Source organism: Emydura macquarii, unplaced genomic scaffold (genome assembly GCF_026122565.2).
Source record: "Emydura macquarii macquarii isolate MOO-44397 ecotype Brisbane River unplaced genomic scaffold, CSIRO-AGI_Emac_v2 contig_2578, whole genome shotgun sequence".
In the NCBI taxonomy this organism is placed as follows: Eukaryota; Metazoa; Chordata; order Testudines; family Chelidae; genus Emydura; species Emydura macquarii.
Window position 1 is genome coordinate 5,991 of NW_027132715.1, and position 24,121 is coordinate 30,111.

General features: G+C 45.2%; 1 protein-coding gene across 1 annotated transcript; it reads left to right on the forward strand.

The window, feature by feature from the left end:
- LOC137163471 (butyrophilin subfamily 1 member A1-like) lies at positions 1 to 24,121 on the forward strand. Its single transcript, XM_067563725.1, has 10 exons — positions 1 to 148; positions 4,639 to 4,789; positions 5,130 to 5,246; positions 14,424 to 14,771; positions 17,099 to 17,383; positions 20,309 to 20,413; positions 21,731 to 21,751; positions 22,412 to 22,432; positions 22,550 to 22,576; positions 23,607 to 24,121. The coding sequence occupies exons 2-10, from the start codon at positions 4,690 to 4,692 to the stop codon at positions 24,119 to 24,121; spliced, it is 1,539 nt and encodes a 512-aa protein (XP_067419826.1). The 5' UTR covers positions 1 to 148; positions 4,639 to 4,689.

The window sequence follows — 24,121 nt, forward strand, 5'->3', positions numbered from 1 at the left end:
AAGCTCTGAGAAAAGTCAGCAGCTATTTTGCAGCCAGAATTAGCTGTGCACTTTGCTGATGTATAGTTTACGTGACTCAGTTTATCTCAGCAAGACGAGGTTTGATCACAGCCTGACGATGGATCTTTCTGAGACGTTTTACAATCAGGTGGGTTAATTTAGCTTCAAAATGTCTTCTTATATCCCCTCATATATACTCCTTATTGCTTAACCAGATTGTTAATAACACTAGGATTAAATCATCCTGTGCTAATTTGTGTTACTCTTTGTGAATACATTACATCACATCAAAAACAACAAGAGGCCTGTAGCACCTTAAAGACTAACACATTTCTGCGGGCATGAGCTTTTGTGGGCTGCAACCCACTTGGTCAGATGCATGCAGTGCATTACACGTACATTCAAATGGACTTACCTTCAAATACTTTTCAGATCATTTTCATAGCAAGTCAATTTGAGATTTCTACACCATGTGGAATTAGTAATTTGTTTCTTTTGCTATTATGTTTTATGCAACAACCCTGGGCCCGATCCTGTTCTCAGAGATATCCGAGCGAGATGTGTAACAAATAACTTCCTGGATTTAGAATACTGGAAGACTTTCTGTGCCACAGTCTAACTTTCTGCTTGTTGACTTTACAATTTTCTGCCTCTGACTGTGGGGCTGAATCCTTTTGTTTCTGACACATTCAAGGGAAAAAACGGAAATTATTTCCACAATCAATCAAAAGGGAAAAATGCATCCTTTTCTCCTTCTGAAATGAGGGGGAATTAAGCATGTGCCTAAAGTAGATCATGAGCTCAAATATGCTGCTGAATAGAGATTTCATGACATAATTTTAAAAAGAGACATATTTATATGTTGGTTGACTGATCATCTCCTACTGTGTGAACAGCCATTGGAGGGGAGATTTCCTGAGGAAATCTGTAGGACTAAAGGTAGTCAAAAATGGAATTAGTGTTGTAAGGTAGTGATTTAAAATTATTTTTGTTTTGTTGAAATATTTTATATTTTGATTTTTAATCAAATATTAAAACAATTTTTTTTTCTTTTTCTTTTTTCCATTTACATTTTTTCCTTCCTTTTCTCCTTTTAGCAAGAATAGGGGAGGGGTCAATAAAATGTTTTGATTCTACCTGATTAGAATTCCAATTCTGAGTCAATTTTAAATATATATTTTCTCATTTAGCATCATTTCATTGAAAAATTAGAAACATTCAAATAGGAAAATTTGTTTTTAATGTTTTTTCTAAATGTCAATTTCTATTGAAAAATCATTTTTGTTTAAACATTTTTGACCGGATACAGTGCTGTCAGCTCACAATTCTTTATTTATTTATTTATTTTGTGAATTTTGGCATTTTATTTTAAGTCTCACACTATCTGGTAATTTTCCTGGAGCTCCAGTTCTCTAGTTTTACAATTACTTGTGAATCTCAGATTTCATTTAAGTAAAAGTAAAGCTCTTGTCTTCACGGTTGCAGAGAAAAGTTTAGGAATATGACTTGACTGCACCCTGAGGGGTCAGAAACAAAAAGGCAAAAAATGAGTACTTAAAATGTATTAGCAGTATTAGAATTTTAAAGCTCATGATTTTTAAATCAATCCCATGTAGATTTTTGGACCTGACTTGTGATTTTGTGTGTGTGTGTGTGTGTGTGTGTGTGATTTTTATATTTTTTTTTTTGAAACCGAAACGGACACTGCAAAATAGAAAAGAGTAACAGTTTACATCTTTTCCCAAATACTACATTCTTCATGGGTTCTCCAATGAAATTAAGCAATTATGCAATTATGCAATTTTACAACTCAAAGCTGCAAGACCAGACAATTCAAAAACAGACATAACACATTAGGGAGAGCATTACACTGACTTTTGATTTTTGAATATTGGGGGTTGGCAGTGCTGCTGCTCCGTTTTCAAAAGGCACAAAAACCAAATTTTGAGCTTTCTACAATAATTCATCCACACACAAACCAATGAATCACATCTATTAATTTCATTTCTCAAAAAGCCGTAGCTCTTTCGCAATAGGGTTCTGAAGGAAATGTTAGACACTCAGAGTGGATGAAAATGGATTTCATTTTTAAATAAAAAATATGTATTATTTAAATCAGAATTGTTTTTAAAACTTAGATTTTTAATTTAAAATAAATAGTTTTATTTTTAAAAATAAATCATTTCAAAATTAAATTTAAAATTGTAACAACCTAAAATTCTATAATCTATTAAAATCATTTGAATTAAATATACATAAAACAATATTCAAGCAATACATATTTGCTGCCGATGTTTTAAAGAAATTCAAACCACTGAACTGGTAGAAATCACTGGAAACAGAGTTCATTGAAGTGCTAAACTAGCTTTTGATAGCAGTAGGCTCTTATGCAGGTGCAGAGAAAATATTTTCTTAACTTCAATTTATTCAGCTAGCTCAGTTTAATTAGTTCATTCAAAGTTGAGAAATTGTTTGGGAGTTGATAAAAGCAGAAAAGCTTTTTATCCTCTTCCAATCTATGAATAGAAAATGAGGTGTGGGAGGATGAGCTCTACCAGGTCTAAAATCTTGAAGGACAGTGACCTTAACCAATCAGTTCAATTCACTAACTACAGATAATTCCTCTGTTAAACAACTCAATTTTAAATGCAAAACTTGTTTTGATAAACTTACTTTTTTTCTTCTACAGTATCCAGAATATTTTGTGAAGTCTTATTAAGAAATAAAAAACTGTCTTTAAATGCTGTCTGTTTGGGGTGGGCTTTTTGTTTAGTTTTGTTTGTTGTTTGTTAGTTTTCATTTTTAATTGAATTCCAATTTCCATCAAAATGCAGCTTGACAAAGATCAGAAGTAAAAAAAAATCCATTAAATAAGAAATGTCACTCACAATTTTGAACATAGTTACAATGTAAAAATATAAGAATCTGAATACATGAATAAATCTGAAATAAACAAATCTCAATAAATGTATATAGATATAGTGCATCTTCCTGGTTAGCACAGAGAAGTACCACATTTAGTGTAAAGGCTATACAGTAGAATCTCAGAGTTACAAACACCAGCGTTAAGAACTGACCAGTCAACCACACACCTTGTTTGGAACCAGAAGTATGCAATCAGGCAGCAGCAGAGACAAAAAAAGCAAATACAGAACATTACCGTGTTAAATGTAAACTACTAAAAAAAAGGGGGAAGTTTAAAAAAAAGATTTGACAAGGTAAGGAAACTGTTTGTGCTTGTTTCATTTAAATTAAGATAGTTAAAAGCAACATTCTTCTTCTGTGTAGTAAAGTTTCAAAGCTGTATTAAGTCAACGTTCAGTTGTAAACTTTAAAAAGAGCAACCGTCACGTTTTGTTCAGAGTTATGAAAAGCCTCCATTCCCGAGGTGTTCATAACGCTGAGCTTCTATTTAGTGGCAAATCAACATATTTTAATGGTTACTGACCAATGAGAAGCAACCTTTCTTTAGGAAAATAACTAAAAATACAAATGTAAAATGAATTATTTAAATCAAAGTTTCTTGCTTGTGATTTAAATGCATCCACTCTGCAGACACTAGAAAAAATGTATTGCTATGGGCCCAGATCCACAAAGGTACTTTGGGCCTAAACCTCAGATTTCACCTTACCCTTTTTTCAGAAGTTTCTCACTTTTCTTTTAGATCGTGTTGAAATTTATTTTGGGCAGCATATGATACCTCCTGGGCAGCTTTAAGTTCTGCAAACACTTGCACGATTTGTTCCGCCTCTATTCAACAGCAATGCCAGCTCACCATTTCACTCTTGCTTTTGACATCAGTTTTGGCCTGAGTGGTTAGCTATATCTGGGGTCTGTCAGTGTTGTTTCTTTAGGATGAGAAATCGATGATATAGATTAGATAGATTTTTGGTGTCATATTCTTATTTACAAAAAAGATATATAAGGTGTTCAATGGCCACATCAATCACGCCACTGGATCTCTCCATACAGAATGATTGCTTTATAAGGGCTAAACAAGTAGTTAATCCCAAAAGTCTTACATGTGAGGATGCTGGTTGATTTTCATACTATTCCATATTAATTAGGTACTTATATCATGTTCCCGTAGTATCTGAGCACCTTCCAATAATGCTTTAAGCAACATGACTACAAGCTCATCAACACTTGAAATGATACATCAGCTTTAACTCTGTGTTACAGAAGTTTTTGTCAGTGAATTATTATTTTTCTTTTTGCCTGGGATAATAGTAATTTTGGGTGTCAACATTTTAAACCCCATAGGGACAATGGGTAGGGGGTGGTGGGTAATAGGTATGGTGGAAGGTTGAATGGCAGCCATCAGCTGGTTCTTTATCTATAGGACAATTGCAGACTTGATTAAAGATGATGGCTCCGCTAACCACACGCCAGGGGCCTATGTGTGCCCCATTTCCCCTGTTTGGTTTTCTGATCTTTCCTTAAAAAAATCAGGGAAAAAAAAGGGATCTGCCCTCTGATGCCTAGAATATTCCATGAAATGCTGGAATTGATCAGATGCGGCATTCAAAAGTTACTGTGTTACACAGACAGAGAAGTGCAATCAAGTTGCATGTAGGGCCTTCTTTTGCTTGGCCAATACTATATCCTGCTCATAATTTTCATTTTCTCTGTATCCAGGTTGTCTGAAATCGTTATGACTGTGTTACATCTGGATCAAGTTACAGTGAGATGAAAGTTCTCTCAATCTGCCACAGCTCCAGGGCCAGCTCCTCTCTACCGGATTTTATCATTTTCTTCATTACATTTTATGTTCACAAGCTGGAATCAGGTAGGAATGTCTGTGGCTTCTGCTGCTTCTTACAGGATTTATTTGTTTTGATAAAATTACCCTGTTTCACTATTTTATACAAAACTGAACAAAAATTAGCCCAAATTCCCATGTGTATGAAAACCAGGGATGAGACAAAATCAGACTCATAAAGGAAGCACATTTTCAACTTTAATCAAATGACTTTTCTAACTCCATAATATGAAAGAGTTCACTGAACAATATATTTACTCCTTTTTTATTTAATGTGTCCTCTGTAATGTTTGTCTTTAATGATTTAATGTTAATGAGGGATATGCTCACTCTCCTAAGTTTTTTTCTCCTTCTTCCTGTTGTCTAGATCAAGTTACAGTGAAGATGAAGGTTCTCTCATTCTGCCACAACTCCAGAGCCAGCTCCGCTCTCCCTGGTTTTATTATTTTCTTCCTTACTTTTTATGTTCACCAGATAGAATCAGGTAGGAATATGCACTGTCTGTTGTTTCTTAGAGGATTTATTTAGGCCCCTAGACTGTCTTAACAAAATGCTTAACTCAAAGTGAATGGAACTACTCATAGTGTGTAAACTTAACCATACAGCAAGATCAGTACCTTCATTATTCAATTTTTGCTCTGCATTGCTGTATGACTTTTTATTGGGCCTGTTAGCTAATAGATCCGTTAGATGTAGTATGCACCATATTATTAGGTATTAGTGCATGCTAGTTCTATAAAACAGGGTTACTTACCAGTAACTGTTGTTCTTCGAGATGTGTTGCTCATATCCATTCCAATATAGGTGAGTGTGTGCCACCGTGCACTGGTTCCCGGAACTTTTTTCCCCTTAGCAAGCCCCATAGGGTCGGCTTAGGCGCCCCCTGGAGTACCGCACTCATGCTGCGGTATATGAGGCACCGCTGACCCTGCGGGCCCCCAGTTCCTTATTTCTGCCCGTAACGGTTACTGGAACGTGTCCTGCCTCTTGCATACAGCAAGTAGCAATCCCCTTATTGACAGTGTTCATAATTGTTATTAGTTAAGTAGCTAGTGTTTACTGTAGTTAAGTATTTAATTAGCATTAGATAAGAAGCCCTTAGGGACTTAAGGCTCGGCCTTGCCTGCCTCAATCGGTTTCAAGTCCTGCGCCGCGTGCGGCAAGTCCTTTCCTGTAAGTGATCCTCATGAGCGCTGTCTCAGATGTTTGGGAGAACAGCAGAGGAAGGAGAAATGCAGGATTTGCAAAGCCTTCAAACCGAGGACCCAAAAAGAATGGGACGCTCACCTGAAGGCCATTCTGATGGAGTCGGTGCTCCGCCCGGACTCCGAACCGGCGCGTTCCCCCGTGGCACAGAGCGTCTCCTTGGTGCGGAGCGCTCCACCGGCACCGGTGTCGACCTGCCGCCAGTCCCCAGTGCCGAGGAAAAGGAAGTGCCAGGGTACCGAGCACCAGGACTCCCCCGCACCGCCGGCATGGCCAGGGTCGAGTTGGGAGATGCACCAGCCGTGGCCTGTTGAGTCCACTCCGGCGCCTGCATCTCCATGCGGGGAGCCTCCTCTGACTCCTGGGGGTGGGGGAGCGCCCCTGCAGGGACCGTCGACACTGGAGGCATTCCACGTGGCATGCGCCCCAATGGCCATACCCACGCCTCTGTCCCCCCCTTGGCCAAGGGTGCAAGGACCAGTGTCCCGGGGTAAACCCGCGCTGGGTGCCCCAGGTGGGTGGTCGAGACTGCAGTCGATGACCAAGTCTCCACCCAGACGGTCAGAGAGGGTAGACTGTTGAGCTCCTCCTCACCGCGGCACCGAGGAAGGTTCACGGCACTGGAGGCTTCGCGCTTGAGGCGACGCCGTTCCAGATCCACCTCGAACAATGTGTGCAGCTCGGCCCCCCCGGCACCGAGTCCTTCACCCCCATGGCACTGGTCCCGATCCCCAGAACGGAGTCCGGCGCGGACCCTGGTGCCGAAGGACTCGGCACCGACGGCGCAGACCACCGCGCCTCTTCGCCGGTCGCTTTCCTTGGAATCGGGCTCGGCACCGAGGAGGCATGGATGGCATCGCTCCTGGTCCCCGAAGGGGAAGTGACACCGGAAGCACTCGGCACAGAGACGGAGGTCGTTGTCCTCCAGCTCGTCAAGCTGCACGCCTACCCATTGGCACCGTGCACGACAGCACTGACGCTCTTCTACTTCGTCGGCATCGTCGCTGGGCAGGTCCCCAGCGAAGATGGGCAGGAGCTGCAGGCACCGCCGGCACCGCTCTAGTGGGTCGGGGTCCTGCAAGGACAAGTCCCGCCCCGAGGCACCACAGCCAGCACCGATACCGGCACCAGGGTGGCCACAGGGACCGTGGCAGTGGCCATACTGGGGCCCATGGGGGGCACAGATGGGACAGGGTACTGTATCTGTCCCATCTTCAATAGCACAACCGGTACCTCCCCCCCCCCCACCTAGACAACCGGCTAAGGGCCATTCCTCGAAGGGGGAATCGGACCCTGAGGAGGGACTCTCCACGGGGCCCCCTCCGCAATCCTCTTCCTCTTCCGCTGATGAGGCAGCCACCAGGGACCATAGGGCGCCCTTTCCTGATTTCAGGGCCCATCAAGAGCTCCTTAAGAGGGTGGCCAGCAACCTGAACATCGAGTTGAAGGAGCTCTCTGAGGAGGAGGACCCCCTCCTTGGGTTGGCTGGGTTGGCGGGACCATCCAGAGTGGTCGTGTCGGTTCACGAGAGAGTCCCTAAGCTGGCCAAGGCTCTCTGGCAAACCCCTGCCTCAGTTGCCCCCACCTCCAAGGGCGCTGAGAAGAAATACTATGTACCATCTGAGGGGTTTGAATTTCTTTACACCCACCCAGCCCCCGGGACTCTGGTGGTGGGCGTGGCCAACCAGTGAAATAGGCAGGGTGGCCAGGGCACCACGCCTAAGAACAAAGAGAATAAAAATCTCGATCTCTTTGGCCGCAAGGTATACTCCACCGGGACCCTACAGTTACGTATCGCGAACCACCAAGCGCTCCTGGGTTTCTACAGTTTGAATCTCTGGAATTCAATGTGCAGGTTCGCGGAGGGGTTGCCCCAGGACCAGGCGGCAGACTTTGCAACAGTCCTGGAGGAGGGTGCTGCGGTGGCAGGTGCGGCTTTGCAGACTGCCAGCGACACTGCAGACATCGCCAGCAGAGCCATGGCCTCTGCAATTGCCATCCGGCAGTGTTCGTGGCTGCAGTCTTCTGGGCTGTCCCAGGAGGTGCAGCAGGCCATCCAGGACCTGCCCTTCGATGGGGCAGGCCTCTTCTCCGATAAAATGGATGACAAGCTGCACACCCTAAAAGATTCTAGGGCCGCGCTACGGTCATTAGTCCTATATACCCTCCCTGGCCTCGAGGTGCCAGCCTCAGCCATGGCCCCAGTGCCAGGCCCAACTGCCCCCTAGGCCGCTGCCCAGGTCATCTCAGCCCAGGAGGGGCCGCGATAGCTTTGGGCACTGCGACCGATTGGGGTCATCCACGGCTTCCCAGCAGGAACCCTCTAAATGGCCCAATGCCAAACGCCAGTTTTGATGGTGCGCCCGAGGATGGCACCAGTACCCTTCTCCTGGATCCATTCCTTCCATTTGCGGAAAGGCTCAGACCCTACTACACCAAGTGGCAGAATATTACATCAGACCACTGGGTCTTCGGCTTAGTTCTCAGGGGCTATGCCCTTCAGTTTGCGGCCTTCCCGTCGGACTCCCCCCGCACTCCATCCCTCTTCAGGGACCCCTCTCACGAGAAACTCCTTTTGCAGGAGGTGAATTCCCTCCTCCTCCTCAGGTCTGTGGAAGCAATTCCTCCACAGGAAATAGGGAGGGGATCCTACTCCAGGTATTTCCTCATCCCCAAGGCAAAAGGGGGCCTGAGACCCATATTAAATCTCCGCCGTCTGAACAAGTTCATCAGGCATCTCAGGTTTCACATGGTTTCCCTAGCCTCCATTATCCCTGCACTGGATCCAGGAGATTGGTATGCCGCCCTCGATCTAAAGGATGCGTACTTTCATATTTCCATCCTTCCCAGCCACAGGCGCTTCTTCAGGTCTATGGTAGCTGGCTACCATTACCAATTCTCAGCCCTGCCCTTTGGTCTGTCGTCTGCCCACAGGGTCTTTACAAAGTGCAAGGCGGTGATGGCGGACCACCTGCGCCGCAGAGGACTCCAGATCTTCCCCTACTTGGACGACTGGCTGATCCGGGGCAGGTCCAGGGCCCACGTGAGGAACAGCCTGGCACTCACCTGCGTGACATGCACCAGACAGGGGATGCTCATAAACGAACAGAAATCCACTCTCACCCCGGTGCAGCGCATAGATTTCATCAGGGCCACTCTGGATGCCACTCAGGCCAAAGCCTTCTTTCCACAGCCTCGCTTCGAGGCCATGACTGCCATAATCACCGATCTACACAGGTCCCCCACGACGACAGCCAGGCACTGCCTACAGCTGTTGGGACACATGGCAGCCTGTACATATGTGGTGAGGCTGGCTTGCCTCAAACTCAGGCCTCTCAAGGCGTAGTTAGCCTCGGTGTATGCACCAGCCAGGCACTCCTTGAACAGGGTGGTCACGGTTCCCACACAGATCCTGACCTCCCTGAACTGATGGAGGACTCCCAGGGAAGTGCTGAGAGGGGTTCCATTCCGAGATCTGGCCCCATCGGTCACCCTCATTACGGATGCTTCAGATGTAGGGTGGGGGCCCACATCAACACCGACCTGCGCACCCAGGGGCTCTGGTCAGATGAGGAGAACAGTCTCCATATCAACGTCCGGGAGCTCAGGGCAGTCTGCATGGCCTGCAAAGTGTTCCTCAGATTCCTGAGGGGCAGGATGGTGCAGGTCCTCACAGACAACACAGTGGCCATGTTCTATATGAATAGGCAAGGGGGAGCACGCTCCTTGGCCCTTTGTCAGAAGGCCATTCGACTTTGGGACTTTACAGTGAGGCACGACTTCCACATATCTGCCTCACACCTTCCTGGGGACAGGAACGACAAGGCAGACCGCCTCAGCTGGTCATTTCTACCCCAACACGACTTGTCGCTACACCCGGAGGTGGTAAGTTTTATCTTCTGCAAGTGGGGTGTTCCCCAACTGGACCTGTTCGCATTGTCCTGGAACAGGAAGTGCCCGAGGTTCTGCTGGCTCTGGGGTTGCGAGCCGGGCTCCTTCTCCGACGCGTTTCTCATAGACTGGACGGGAACCCTCATGTATGCGTTTCCCCCCATTCTGCTACTGCCCAAGGTCCTACTGAAGATCAAGAAGGACAAAGCAGATGTCATACTGATCGCCCCAGCCTGGCCGAGACAGCACTGGTTCAGCATGTTGCTGGACCTGTCCATCGCATGCCAGTGCCGCTCCCGAGGCGTTATGACCTGCTCTCCGAGGACCAGGGTTGCCTGCTGCACCCGGACCTGGACTCCCTCCACCTGACGGCCTGGAGACTCTGTGGCTGACGGAGGGGGAGAGAGCCTGCGTGGCACAGGTCCAACAGATTCTGCTGGGCAGCAGAAAACCTTCCACTCAGGTTGTGTACCGGGCCAAGTGGAAGCGGTTTACCTGTTGGGCGGAGTCCCAGGGCATCCCACTGAACTGCTCGTCTATACAGGCGATCCTGGAGTATCTGTTCCACCTCAAGCTCCAGGGTCTAGTGCTGGCCTCCCTGAAGGTGCACCTGGCAGCCATCTTGGCCTTCCACCAGCCGATGGAAGGGAGGTCATTATTTGATGTCAGTTAGCTTCCTCAAAGGGGTGGAGAGGCTGTACCCACATGTCGGTGACCCGGTGCCTCCATGGGATTTGAACCTGGTCCTCGCCAGACTAACGGGACCCCCTTCGAGCCCATGGCTACATGCCCGCTGCTTGTCCTCTCGTGGAAGGTAGCCTTCCTGGTGGCCATTACATCGGTTAGGAGGGTCTCTGAGATAAGAGCTTTAACCTTGGAGCCCTCCTACACCGTCTTTTATAAAGACAAGGTGCGGTTGAGACCCCACCTGGCCTTCCTGCCTAAGGTGGTGTCCCAGTTCCATTATAACCAGGGTATCTTCCTCCCCATGTTCTTTCCAAAATCGCATGGGTCGGAGGAGGAGAGGAGATGGCATTCGCTAGACATGACACGAACCCTCGCCTACTACATCGAGCGGACGCGGCCGTTCTGGAAGTCGACACAGCTGTTCGTGGTGGACCGGATGAAGGGCTCACCTTTCTCCACCCAATGCATCTCTGTCTGGATCACCGCCTGCATCAGGTGCTGCTACGAGCAGGCGAAGGTACCATTTCCAGGAGCTGTTTCAGTGCACTCAACCAGAGCCCAGGCCTCGTCGGCGGCCTTCCTGAAGAGAGTGCTCCTGCAGGACATCTGCAAAGCAGCTACCTTGTCGTCGGTTCACACCTTTACGTCCCACTATGCCATAGTGCAGCAGGCGAGAGAGGACACGGGCTTTGGCAGGGCCGTGCTGATGAGAGCAACTCACCGATGACTCCTACCCACCTCCAAGGTATGGCTATTTAATCACCTATACTGGAATGGACATGAGCAATCACTCGAAGTAGAAAACAGGGTTACTTACCAGTAACTGTTGTTCTTCAAGATGTGTTGCTCATATCCATTCCACACCCACCCACCGTCCCCGCTGTCGGAGTCGGCAAAAAGAAGGGACTGGGGGCCAACAGGGTCGGCAGTGCCTCATATACCGCGGCATGAGCGCAGTACTCCAGGGGGCACCTAAGCCAACCCTACGGAGCTTGCTAAGGGGAAAAAAGTGCATACTAGTTCTATAACATGCATTATATATTTGTAAAGTGTTGGGAAGTTGACTGACTGTTTTATGCTTTTACCACAAATCTGTTCACCAATATCAAATATCCCACAATACGTTGCAAAGCTGAAGTTAGCGTTCACAAAAGAAAAAAAGAAGCCTTTCAAAGCCAAGGCACATAAATGGTCTATCCTAGCAATGCTGGGAGGTACCTCTACACCCCCTGGGTTGTGAATGTGGTGTCCAAAACATAAAGGAATGTACAGAACAAGTAACAACACGTTCACTGATGGGTTGGCTCTTAGGTGCTGTATAAAGAGATTTTTCACTTGTAAACTGCCATGATATAAATATAAGAGGTTTTGTGGGGGGAGGGGAGTATTTTAGAAGCACAGCTTCTGGGTTAGGTGAGCTCACTGCCAGATAAAAATTGCTTCCCAGAAGGAGGGTGTGTGTGTCTCCTTTTCATAGTGAACTGTTTTGTCTTTAGGCAACACATTAGGTTGAGTTTGGTTATTTCGTCTCTTCATCATATGAAGTATTGAACCATAATAGTCCAAGAATTGGCTGTAGCAATAGGGCTGTGTCTCATGAACACCTCGATGAAAGCGAAGTTTAAGTGTAGTTAGGTTAATGTAAGAGGCCTTGAATCGACCTAACTCTGTAGTGTGGACCAGACCTACGTACAACTGGAACATCCCCACAGCACCAACATTTGATTAGCTGATAAGGTTAAAATGGGATAACAATATATTAAAATGTCTCCCCATGACTTCAGGATTAATAACTCTTCACCCGCTGTCATGCTGTCTGGAGCAACTCATGAATGTCAGTGCCTACCTCAGAGCAGACTGTCAAACAAGACAGACACCCCAAACTGGTGATGTGTTCTACAAATAGGTTTCACCAAGCCAGTAACAAATGTGAACTCCTGGATCACTATGACGGGCTTACCATGGAGTCACAGACAAACCCTTAGAATCTCCACCCTATCTTGCCATCCAGACAAACTGGACTTAGTGATAAATGGTCACTCACACCAAAAATTACACCACATGTAGGTTGCTTCCAGTCCCATGAGATCAGCCACTTACCCCAGATCAACTGGTACCCTAGATCTTACACCAAAGACAATGCCTGTAGCCAATCCTGTAATAAACTGTCGAAAGGCTCATTAACGAGGAAAAAGAAATGAGAGCTATTTACAGGTTAAAGCAAGCAAACACATATGAGAGTTACCAAATGAGTTACCATCTAAATCCTAAAAGTGACAGAATTGTAGAGCTCTGCCAATTCAAAATGCCTTTCAGGGCGGACCCAGGAGATAAGCCCTGGGGGTCTCTGGCTTCAGTTTGGTTTCTCTGGCCTTGTCAGAGTTCAAACAGCAAAAAGATGAAAGATCTTCATGTCAGCTCTTTTATTTCCCTCTTCCAGCCTTCGAAGTGATGGGACAAGGCCTTCTGCTTATACTTATCCCAGCATCCCATCCACCACATCCCATCCAGCCAGGTTCTTAATATGGCCCTCCTTGAGTGTCCTCCTTCACACACCCATTGTCTTCTCAAAAACCTCGGCAGCCTGGACTGGAGGTCCTGATTCATAGTAACCAGGGGCCAAGGGAGTTCTAGTATTGAAGACGTCACTGAAAGTCTCCTGCCAGCTCTCTGTCTCCCGTTAAAAACTGAGGGGACAGGGAGAGGAGAGGAGAGGAAGTTTTAGTTCAAAAACCCCAGCTGAGTTCACAGAGCTCAAGTGCAAAGTGCTCCCTGTGAGCAGCAAGTCAAGCCAGTGGTTAGCTGTAGGAAACCTTCTCTTCCTCTCCACTGATGCCGGTTGAGCAGTCGCTGGGGCCTGGTCTACACTAGAGAGTTTCCTGACTTTGGTCGACACAAGAGAGGTGACGTACACACTGCAATCAACCCTCCGCTGACAAAGCTACCCTGTTTTTTTGACAAAATAAAACCACCGACGAGAGGTGTAGGGCTTTTGTTGGTTTAGGTAGGGCAGCACAGTGTCAATGTAGACACTGCGTCACCTTACGGCAGTGGTGGGGCTGACAGTCTTGTCAATTTTACCACTCCGCTGAAGGACTGGTGACATGAAAGCCCAAGCCTGGGCTGCTGTAAGCCTGGGTGGCTGATTCCCTCTCCTGGCTGGGAGCGAGGAAAGAAGAACCCAATAAGAAGACCACCCTCTTGCAGCCGTCCAGCCCAACTTTGTCAAACATTCAAAAAACGTAAACTATCTCACACAGAAAGCAACTGTTTGCTAAGCTATGCAAGTTAATTGTCTTTGGCGCTGCTGGTAAGAATAATGGCACAATATATTTCAGCTTCCATGAAAACTAATACACATTATGGATATACAAATTATGGTTATCCAAATGCATTTGTTGTAAAATTCATATGTAAATTCAGGACACATCCTATTCAATGACAGAACACTGCAGCAGATGTACAGAATATCGACTCATAGACTATAAGGTCAGAAGGGATCATAATGATCATCTTCCAGTCTGAACTGCGCAATGCAGGCCACAGAACTTCACCCAACTACTCCTGTAATAGACCCTGACCTAAGACTGAGTTACTGAAGTCCTCAAATAATGATTTAAAGACATCAAGGCACAGAAAATCCACCAGCAAGTGAGCCGTGCCCCATGCTGCAGAGGAAGGAGAAAAACCCCCAGGGCCTCTGCCAATCTGCCCTGGGGGAAAATTCCTTCCTGACCCCAAATATGGCGATCAGCTAAACCCTGAGCATGTGGGCAAGACTTAAACATAAATTTGAATCATGTGTGATTAAATGTATATCAAATTCCCTTTTATTATTTTTAATTTGATCTTTTCTTTGCCCTGGTGCATTTCACAGCCCCGTTTACAGTGATTGGACCTGATCACCCTGTCATTGCCATTGTGGGTGAGGACATTTTATTACCCTGTCACCTGTCCCCCAGCATGAGTGCTGAGAACATGGAAGTGAGATGGTTCCGATCTGAGTTCGCTTCATTTGTGCACTTGTATCAGTATGGAAAGGATCAGTATGAGCAGCAGATGCCAGACTATCATGGAAGGACACAGCTTTTGAAAGATGGCATCATGGATGGGAATGTTCCCTTGAGGATTGTCAATATCAGACTCTCTGATGAAGGACAATATCGCTGTTTTGTTCAAGATGGTGTCTTTTATGAAGAAGCTGTCTTGGAACTGAAGGTAGCAGGTCAGTAACATGTGTCTGTAATCATAGAATCATAGAGTTGGAAGGGACCTCAGGAGGTCATCTAGTCCAACCCCCTGCTCAAAGCAGGACTAACCTCAGCTAAATAATCCCAGCAAGGGTTTTGTCAAGCCGCAGTTTAAAAACCTCTAAAGATGGAGATTCCACCACCTCCCTAGGTAACCCATTCCAGTGCTTCACCACCCTCCTAGTGAAAAACTTTTTCCTAATGTCCAACCTAGACCTCCCCCACTGCAACTTGAGACCATTTCTCCTTGTTCTGTCATCTGCCGCCACTGAGAACAGCCTAGCCCCATCCTCCCTGGAATCCCCTTTTAGGTAGTTAAAGGCTGCTATCAAATCCCCCCTCTAATCTCTTAGATGGCTCTTAGGCCCAGACCGACAAGTACTTAGGTACTTAACTCCTCATTTCAGGCATCTATGTCCAAAAGTTAGGTGCTGCTGAGATCCTCAAAATAGTCATTAAATTAAATAGTCATTAGGCAAGAGAGTCAGAGAAGACTCTAGTCCAGTGGTTAGGGCACCCACCTGGTAGGTGGGAGACCCAAGGGCCAGTCCCCTGCTTTAATTAATCTTTGATTATTTATCCAATCTGGACAAATAATTAAATAGCCATTGGAGCACAGGGATTGGACCTGAGTTTTCCCACCTCCAATGGGTGTACTCTAAGCCCTGGACCACAGTCCCTCTCTCTCTCTCTCTCTCTGGCCCAATGACCGTTCTACTGTTTATAAATATTTAAATAATCATTGGGCCAGAGAGAAAGAGAGGCAAGATTTTTCTAGGTCATAATCTTTAACTTTATCTGTTCATATTGAGAAATTTCAATTAAACAGTTCATGTTGTTGGATCGAGTCTAACAAATCTTTATTAAGGCAAAACATTCAGCAAGTGGCAATCAGTTACTCACCAGAGGGAAGCTCATTGGGATGATCTCATCACAGCCCCCTCCAACAATGGACAACACAGCTTCCACCTCCCTTTACTGCACAAATTTATTTCTAACTTTTTGTTATATTTACATATGCATTAGTCTTCCATTTCCACGTTAACTCTCCTGCCCTGTCTGTACAGGTTTAATGTTACTTCAACCCGGTCTTTTCTTGCTTTTTTGTTACTTTATCTTTTTTTTCTCTCTCACAAACCTAATTACTCTGAAACTTCTTACACGTAGGCAGTTCTGCTTATGCTGTTAAATGTTATCAGAACAAACTCTTAAAATCCACAGCAGGCTTCTGTGTGGCCTAAATCTGATTATGCTCCCAACAAATGCCACTCCAAAGACGCCAGCTGGGGCTCAAGGCTTCCGCCCCCTGGGGTGAAAGCCTTGAGCCCTGGCAGGTGACTCTGAGCCCCAACAGGTGCCCCAATGTGGGTCAGAAGCTCCAAGATCCCCCTCCCCACCTCAGGGCAGAAGCCTCAAGCTCCCCACCCCACACTGGTAGGTGGAGTATGGGGGGTGGGGGGTTCTGCAAACCACACTTTAGATGTCAAACAGCCGGATGCAGCTCATGAGCCATGGTTTGGCCACCCCTGATCTAGACCATCCCTGACAGGTGTTTGTCCAGCCTGGTCTTAAAAACCTCCAGTGACGGGGTTTCCACAGCCTCCCTTGGAAGCGTATTCCAGAGTTTAACTATCCTTACAGTTAGAATGGTTTTCCTAATACCTCACCTACATCTCCGTGGATGCAGATTAGGACCATAACTTCTTGTCCTACCTTCAGTGGGCACGGAGACCCAAAACAGGTTAGAACTGGAAAAGGGAATCTTTTATTCAGGTACACGTTCACATTGACAACTAAGGAACCTCCATCTTGAGACATTTCTTCACAGTTCACACACCCCACAACTCCCTGGAGCATGCTCAGTATAGTCTTAAAGCTTCTACCAATAAATAGCTAGTCTCACACTAAAAACAACGAGAGTCCTGTAGCACTTTAGTCTCACACTGGCCACCAGAAGGTGATAGGCATAACAAGAGTACCGATAACATTATGAAATCAGAAATCAAGGGTAAAATCTCTTGCATTCTTTGCCCCCGTCACATCACCTACACAGCTGTCGATAACACACTCCCACATTCTGTAAGGCTTTCACTTCCATCTCTGTGGCCCCAGTTTTGCAACACACTTGAGCAAGTGCTTCACAAGTGCTTCGCAAGCGCTTAAGTCTCACTGAACTCAAGTTTCCTGTTTTTATGCATATCAGCAATAAAGAAAGTGTATTCAATCATTGTATTGAAAATGTAAACGTTTATATGCTGGGCTGTATCCTTATCTCATTTAACACTGATTCCTTTTACTCTAGCCTCAGGCTCTACACCTCACATCTCTGTTGACGGTCACCAGGATGGAGGGATCCGAGTGGTGTGTCAGTCAGCCGGATGGTACCCAGAGCCTGAGGTGCTGTGGAGAGATCTCAGTGGGCAGCCTTTATCTTTATCAACTGAAACAAAATCTGAAGAGGAACATGGTTTCTTTGAAATAAAAAATTCTATCATTATAACAGAAAATTCAAACCAGGATTTGTCCTGTTCTATAAGGAATACCCACCTGAACCAAGGAAAGGAATCAATAACTTTTTATATATCAGGTCAGTTACCACCAAAACCACACCCTATCATATTCAACGGGAAGAAAATCAGATTGTTAAATTATACAAAAGTTAAAATATTCCCTCACAAAAGACGACATTTGAGATAAAGTTAAAGTTGAGAGCACAATTTAGGATAAATGCATTCCAGGGATATTGTAGTTATCCCAGAAAGTAGCATTTTGAATGCAGGAAATTCAGGGTGAAGGTTACATGTAAAAGAAATCCAAGTATATTACTGCAGAAAACTGTCCTGTAGTGACACTATATATATTAATTATTATTATATTATATTTATTATATAACTTAATTAATTTATAATTGTGATTAAAACATGACAGTTAGTGTTTGTAGTCCCATATTACATTAAACTGATATTTAAAGTCCCTTTAGATTTTTTTTTCTCATAGGTTCCACAGGAGAGTGTTAATGTATAATGGGGGCCCTACTGATAGGTTGCACTTTCTGCATCCTGGTGAACTGGTGGATCAAATACTAGGCTTCTTGCCCCAGTGAAGATGGAGAGGGAGATGTGATACGCTGTGATTTTTTTGAACATGGTGGAAGTTTGTGACTGTTGAATCTCTGCTTATGATTGGTCAGAAGAAAGGCAGGTCCAAGAAAGTCTGGGAATAGTCATTTGAGCGTGTGACACCCTAAAAGGTCCCAAGTTTTAATATGAAGTTTGATTTCTCATCCTTTAGCAAACTTCACACCCAGAAAGGGGTTGCCATAACAACAAAATCGTGTGAGCCTATACAAAGCCCATTAAAGACCTTGGTAGGTTTTGGATCCGTTCCTATGCACCCATTTAGCGGATCAGTTCCTATGGCAGGAATTCCTATGCCAGCTGAAGTGAAGAGTATATGGATATTAATCTGCCCTCCTTAATTATTTATTTCCACTCTTAAACCCTCAGATTTTTTTTTACTATGCAGTTCCCTGCTTTTATAAAAGTTTTAATCCTATTTCAGTGTAAGCTTTCTGTTGATAAATGTAATGATTAACTATAATTTCTCTTCCTACATGTTTTAACTGTATTATTAATGTCATCAATAGAAGGATGCACTTTCCTCTGAGTTGGCTCCTGGGTTGGGTGATGGGTTCAGAAGCCACGGTGAAGAAATTGTGAAGAATGTTTAAAAGGACAACCAGAATTAAAATATAACCAAACAAACCATAAACAAACCCACTATGAATTATATATACAATTATTCACACACACAGCTGCATGCACAGATACACACAGCACATTAAACGAACGTTAAGGTGGCAAAATCTTGGATTCAAATGTTAGGATATAGCAGAATTAAAGTTCCCTGTGCATTCTAAATTTGGCTCCTTTGTAACTATGCATTATGATATAGTTTTCAATACCATGATCACATACTATTGTCCCCTGCCACCAATTGTCACCATTGATCACCACTATTGTCCACTGCCTTACCCATGAGACCAGACTTTCCCTGCCTCGTTCTCTACACATCTTCCAGCTTCTGCAAGAAATGAGGCCAGGGTCCTACAGGCAACAGCCTCCTTCATTGCACAACCCAGATACATGCCCAGAGCTGGTGTATCCAGTGCACTGAATGAGGCAAGAGTCCTGGGGAAAACATAGCATGTGATCACTTAATCAAAGACTGTGCTATAATGCCTGTGCACACAGGGGCCCAATTAAGGTTGCTCTGTCTCTTTGCCCAACCAATCTCAGATGTAATCCTGCACTCGAGCTCCTTCTCAGATGTGACTCCCCTCCCTCTTCCACTGTTCAATGTCCCCCTGCTGGTTCCCAGTGTCCTTGACAGGCCTTGTTCTAGTCTGTCCCTCTGCTCCCTGTTCCTCATCTGGTCTGTCCTCCCACACCCATTTCCTTCACCAGCTCCCAGTCTCCATCTCCACCCCAATTCCCAGTCACAGTTTCTCTCTCACTCCAGTCTCACCAAGCACCTTGTCCCAGTCTATTCCTTTACCTCCTTCCAGGTCTACCTTTCCCCCCACTTTTATATTCTAGTCAGTCACCTTCTACCTCTGCCCTGCCTAGGCACCAGCAGAGTAAGTACTGAGAACACAGGAGAGACAGGCCCCTGCTGTCCATTCTAGTGGCCAAGCCCACACCAGCTTGGAGCAGCCTGGAGCAGCAATCGCAGGGAAAGCTCAGTTTTGCCCTTTTTTCCTTGTAGTGGAGCATGGGGATGGCACGTGCAGTCTGGGCAGCACTAGGGGCTGTGAGGCGATGGAGCATGCTCAGCGAGGACAAAATCATCAGACAATTTAGCTGCTAAACTCTAAGAATGTTACTGAACATGTAAACATTAAGATTTTTCAAAGGTTTAGAACATGGCCAATTGTTGGGTGGATGTTCACAGGGAAAAAAGGCTCATCCCTGACACCTGGCTAACCCCCTGTAAGTATCAAGTCTCTACTCAAAAGCCCAGGGCATTAAAGCATCTCATGGAAAAGGTCATCATATTTTTTAAATATGTTTTTAAATGTTATTCCCTAACCCCATTCCAGAAACAGTTGAACCATTTTGGCTGAAACTTTTCCAAAAGTTCAGCCTGAGGCAGACACTCAGCATGGACATTTTCTGCCCAGATGGTTAAAGTGTGGCAAAGTAATAAGCAACTGATAAGAAGGCCCTATAATGGGAAGTGTTGAGCAAGTTTAATAACAGTTAATAGACCAGGCCCACATATATATGGGGGAGAGGGAGACAGGGAGCGGCTGGTAGCACTTTAGATAGTATTTAATACACCATTCAATACTATCAATCGTGTGTGAGCAGAACCTCTTTTTAAAATTGATTTCTGCCAGTTTTTATATTACAAGGAACAATTCTTCCCACACGTTTCACACAAAGCGCAGAATAAAAAGTACACTGTTTGTTGTTATGGTTTCCAAACTAACGTGGGCTTTGTGTTTCAGATTCCTTTATCCCAAGAGTGTCTCCTTGGATGGTGACTTGGAGTGTGACTCTGGTGATTTTGTTGGCATTCATCATCTTTACTCTTTATTTGTTCAAATTAAGAGGTAAAGCTCTAACGGGGAAAATACAGTGTAATCAGAATGAGATTTTCTCCTTAGAAAAGAGAGTTTAGACTTTTCTAGATGAGAAAGTTACACCAGAGTAAGGTTTGAATTTAAATTGATTTTCTTAAACCTGAGCAAACCCCTGTGTGGACACATATCAGTTTAAGAAGAGCTTACTGCAGTTTAGTTTAAATCTGTTCCTATCCATCTTAAAAAAAGTCTAGCACTTGGTTTGCATCAGTTTAATTAAATTGTCAATGGAGCCGGAGGGAGTTAAGTTCCCAATTCTCACTGAAATTCAATATGCTTTGGGCTCTTTCAGTACCCTGGGCTCCCATGAAAATCCCGGCCTTATGGAGTTTGTGACATTTAATTTTAGTGTTTTCAAAAGATGATTACAGGATGAATGAATGGCTTATTATTCTTGTGGTCATGGCAGGCTCCATTGGGGGGTGCCAGTAGACAGAGTTTTCCAAGTCTTTCTTTGTTTTATTTTTGGTTTTAGTGCGTGCACACATGTTCAGTCTTGGGGAAGACAGGCTGCATTGTTGTTGGTTTTGGGTTCTGCAAAGTTTCAGAAAAGGGGGTTGAACAAGAAACAGGGGAGTTTGCTCATTGTCTTGGTTTCAGGTTAGAGTCAATTTCTGAGGCATCAATTCTTGAGGTTCTCTGGGAACCAAATGTCAGGGATCTACAGGACCGGTGCTAACCTCAGCTTTTAAACAGTCTCTTGGAGGAACCCCTTCAGCCTGCCATAGCTCCAAGGGGTCTTACTCTTCCTTCAGAATAGGTCCCACAGCCTCACTACCTCCTTGAATGAGACTTTGGGCTCCAGTATTCCTGTTTTCACAAGAAGAGCTCTGCCCAGCGAGTCCATACTGTGACAAACTCCTGAACAGAGGCTTGGATGATCCTCAGGGTGTAATGCACCCCAAGAAGTATTTGCAGTGACATGAAACACCTTTTTCAAAACAAAGTAGGATTTACTAGTCAATGAACATCAATTCTTGGAGCTCCCTATAACCAAGCCTTGGTATTAGGTGAAGTTCCTGAATGAAGGAATTACCTTTGTGCCGTTTGTGATGATCTCTGTTCTAGGACATGTCCATATGTGCAAATAAATCAAATTACACTTAGAATGCACCCAGAATGTGTCACTGATTTCTTCTCCACTGGGAACCCTACCTGTAAGTCCCTGGAGAGCTGCAATGGCTTGGTAGAGGGGCAACATTATTATTACACAAGGGGTCATAATGAAAAGATTCTTTCAAATCTAGATTCACTGAAAAAGTCCTTACTTTTTGTTTTCTTTTTTAGGAAAACATCTGGACACTATCAGTAAGTTCCATTTTTCTTCTGGTAGAATCAATGTTATGCTAGGAAAGATTTTTGAATGAATGTGACAATGTCAACTTGAAAATAATAATAAGTACCACTAATACAAATAGCATGACTTGTTATGTAGGTAATGGGTAGAAAGCCAGTACTGTACTTGTGTCTGCAGTGAGGCAGTATGGAGTGGGCGACCAGAGGGACTGTGCACTTGATGCCCATGGCAGAAATGGCTCCAGGCCAGCTCCATATAAACAACTACGGAGATGGGCTGGTGGCAGCCCAGGATCCAAGTGAGGATGTGACCACTGGGGTCAGAATTATATGCACCGATTGCCAACAGCCCTGGCATGTAGGCGATGCATCTGAGTTATAATTGTGACCTTTCATCCAGCTCAAAGCTGGAATAATGGCCACTGAGAGACTTCTGAGCTGCCTTCTGCCTTTCCTTATAGAGATGCACCCGGCTAGCTTCAGCCGTGTAAAAAGCCACCCTGATGCAAGTCACTTATTCTGAGTTCAACCCCTAGGACTGTAGTGATGCAAAACAGTGCACACAGTGTAGACAGGCCTAAATGATCAATGACTGGGCGGGGCAGGCAATGGGTAATTTCACCCAAGAGAAGCTTTTACAGGGTGTCCTTTTATTTCTGTTACTTTATTTAGGTGAACTTCACACAGAGCTGGGTAAGGGCATTTTTTGTTTTGTTTCTCTCTAATGCAGTCTTTTCTGTGATATTGAGTCCTATTGATACTGAGTTTGTCTGGCTTAATTCTCATCCTCATCTGTATGTTTGCTTTCAGAGTGGAGAAGATCCTTAAGTGATGCAGGTAATGACAACTCATATGTAATCGAGGGAAGGTCCTGAACCCTTTCACTGTACAAAAATAAGGAGAAAAGTGTAATATGATATTTTCCCTGTTCAGAGAAGAGAGGGCCCTGAGATTCAAAGGAGAGAGAGGAATGGATCACCACAATACACCCTCATTACACGTAGCTCCAATAATTCTGGAAAGAATCCCTGCTCTGAGTGATTGAGAGTTATTGTTTCTTAGGATCCCAGCCCTAGTGTCAGTTAGCGGAATAAGAGTGAGCAGACCCAGGAGTTCAAACCAAGGAGTAACTCTAATCAGTATTCAATGTCCGCTTCTTTTCTCTTCTCCCCTTTTAACTCTCTCCATCAAATCCCAACTTTCTGCTCTTTTTAACCATCTTATCCATCTTTTCCTCCATGAATTCATTTCCAAACCCTCTTTCTCCTCCCTCCAACACTAACTACTTCTCTTGTAGAAGTTCCTTGCTTCTAAATCAAAGTCTCAATTTAAAAAATGAAATCTGGAGTGATAATTCTCTTTGTTTGGCTTTGATGACTAGCTGCAGAATTTTAATTAGGGTTATATAGTATCTTGTGTCTCTCTACAAATCTCAGATATGTGATAGGATGGAGCAGGCATCATGCTGGCATCAACAAGACATCCAAGCTCCAAGATTTTAAAATTAAGGGAGGGAGAGCACATTAGGGAAAAGATCATTGTGACTATGTGAATGATGTGAATGATGTGAAATCTCTGGGGCTTCCCTGTGAGACTAGTCCCCTTCATGGGGAGAAGTGGAGGGGAAACATTCTGAGTCTCAGGCTCAGCTCAGCAATCTTTCTTCTTTTGTCACTTGCCTGGAGAGCGACTCTATTGTTCACTTTGCTGATATATCAGAGCTGTTCTCCATTCAGAGCTGGGTAAATCCCAGAGAAAGGAGATTTCCTGATTCACACTCCAGCTGGGGCAGATTTTGTCACTGACACCATCAAACCCTCCCCCAGGGCTGAGCTCTGCCCCTAACGCTCTGATTCTCTCTCCCCAGCAAACGTGACTCTGGATCCAGGCACGGCTCATCCCGACCTTGTCCTGTCTGAGGATGGGAAAAGTGTGACATGGACAGACACACGGCAGGATCTCCCCGACAATCCTGAGAGATTTGACACTGAGCTCTGTGTGCTGGGCTGTGAGGGATTCACCTCGGGGAGACATTGCTGGGAGGTGGAGGTGGGGGATGGGCTAGACTGGGCTGTGGGGGTGGCCAGAGAGTCTGTGAGGAGGAAGGGAGGGATCTGCCTTAGCCCTGAGGGGGGGATCTGGGCTGTGGGACTGTGGCAGGATCAGTTCCGGGCTCTCACCTCCCCTGTGACCCCCCTGTCCCGGCGCCAGGTCCCCAGCAGGATCCGGGTGTGTCTGGACTGTGACCGGGGGCAGGTGACATTTTTCGATGCTGGTGACCAGGCCCCGATCTTCACTTTCCCGCCGGCCTCTGTCCCTGGCGGGAGAATCCACCCCTGGCTCTGGGTGTGGTGGGAATCCCCGCTCAGACTGTGGCCCTGA

Coding starts and splice junctions, on each gene's coding strand:
- LOC137163471 (XM_067563725.1), top strand. CDS start 4,690: ATGAAAGTTCTCTCAATCTGCCACAGCTCCAGGGCCAGCTCCTCTCTA. Junction 22,433..22,549: donor TGAACTTCACACAGAGCTGG/GTAAGGGCATTT, acceptor GTTTGCTTTCAG/AGTGGAGAAGATCCTTAAGT. Junction 22,577..23,606: donor AAGATCCTTAAGTGATGCAG/GTAATGACAACT, acceptor CTCTCTCCCCAG/CAAACGTGACTCTGGATCCA.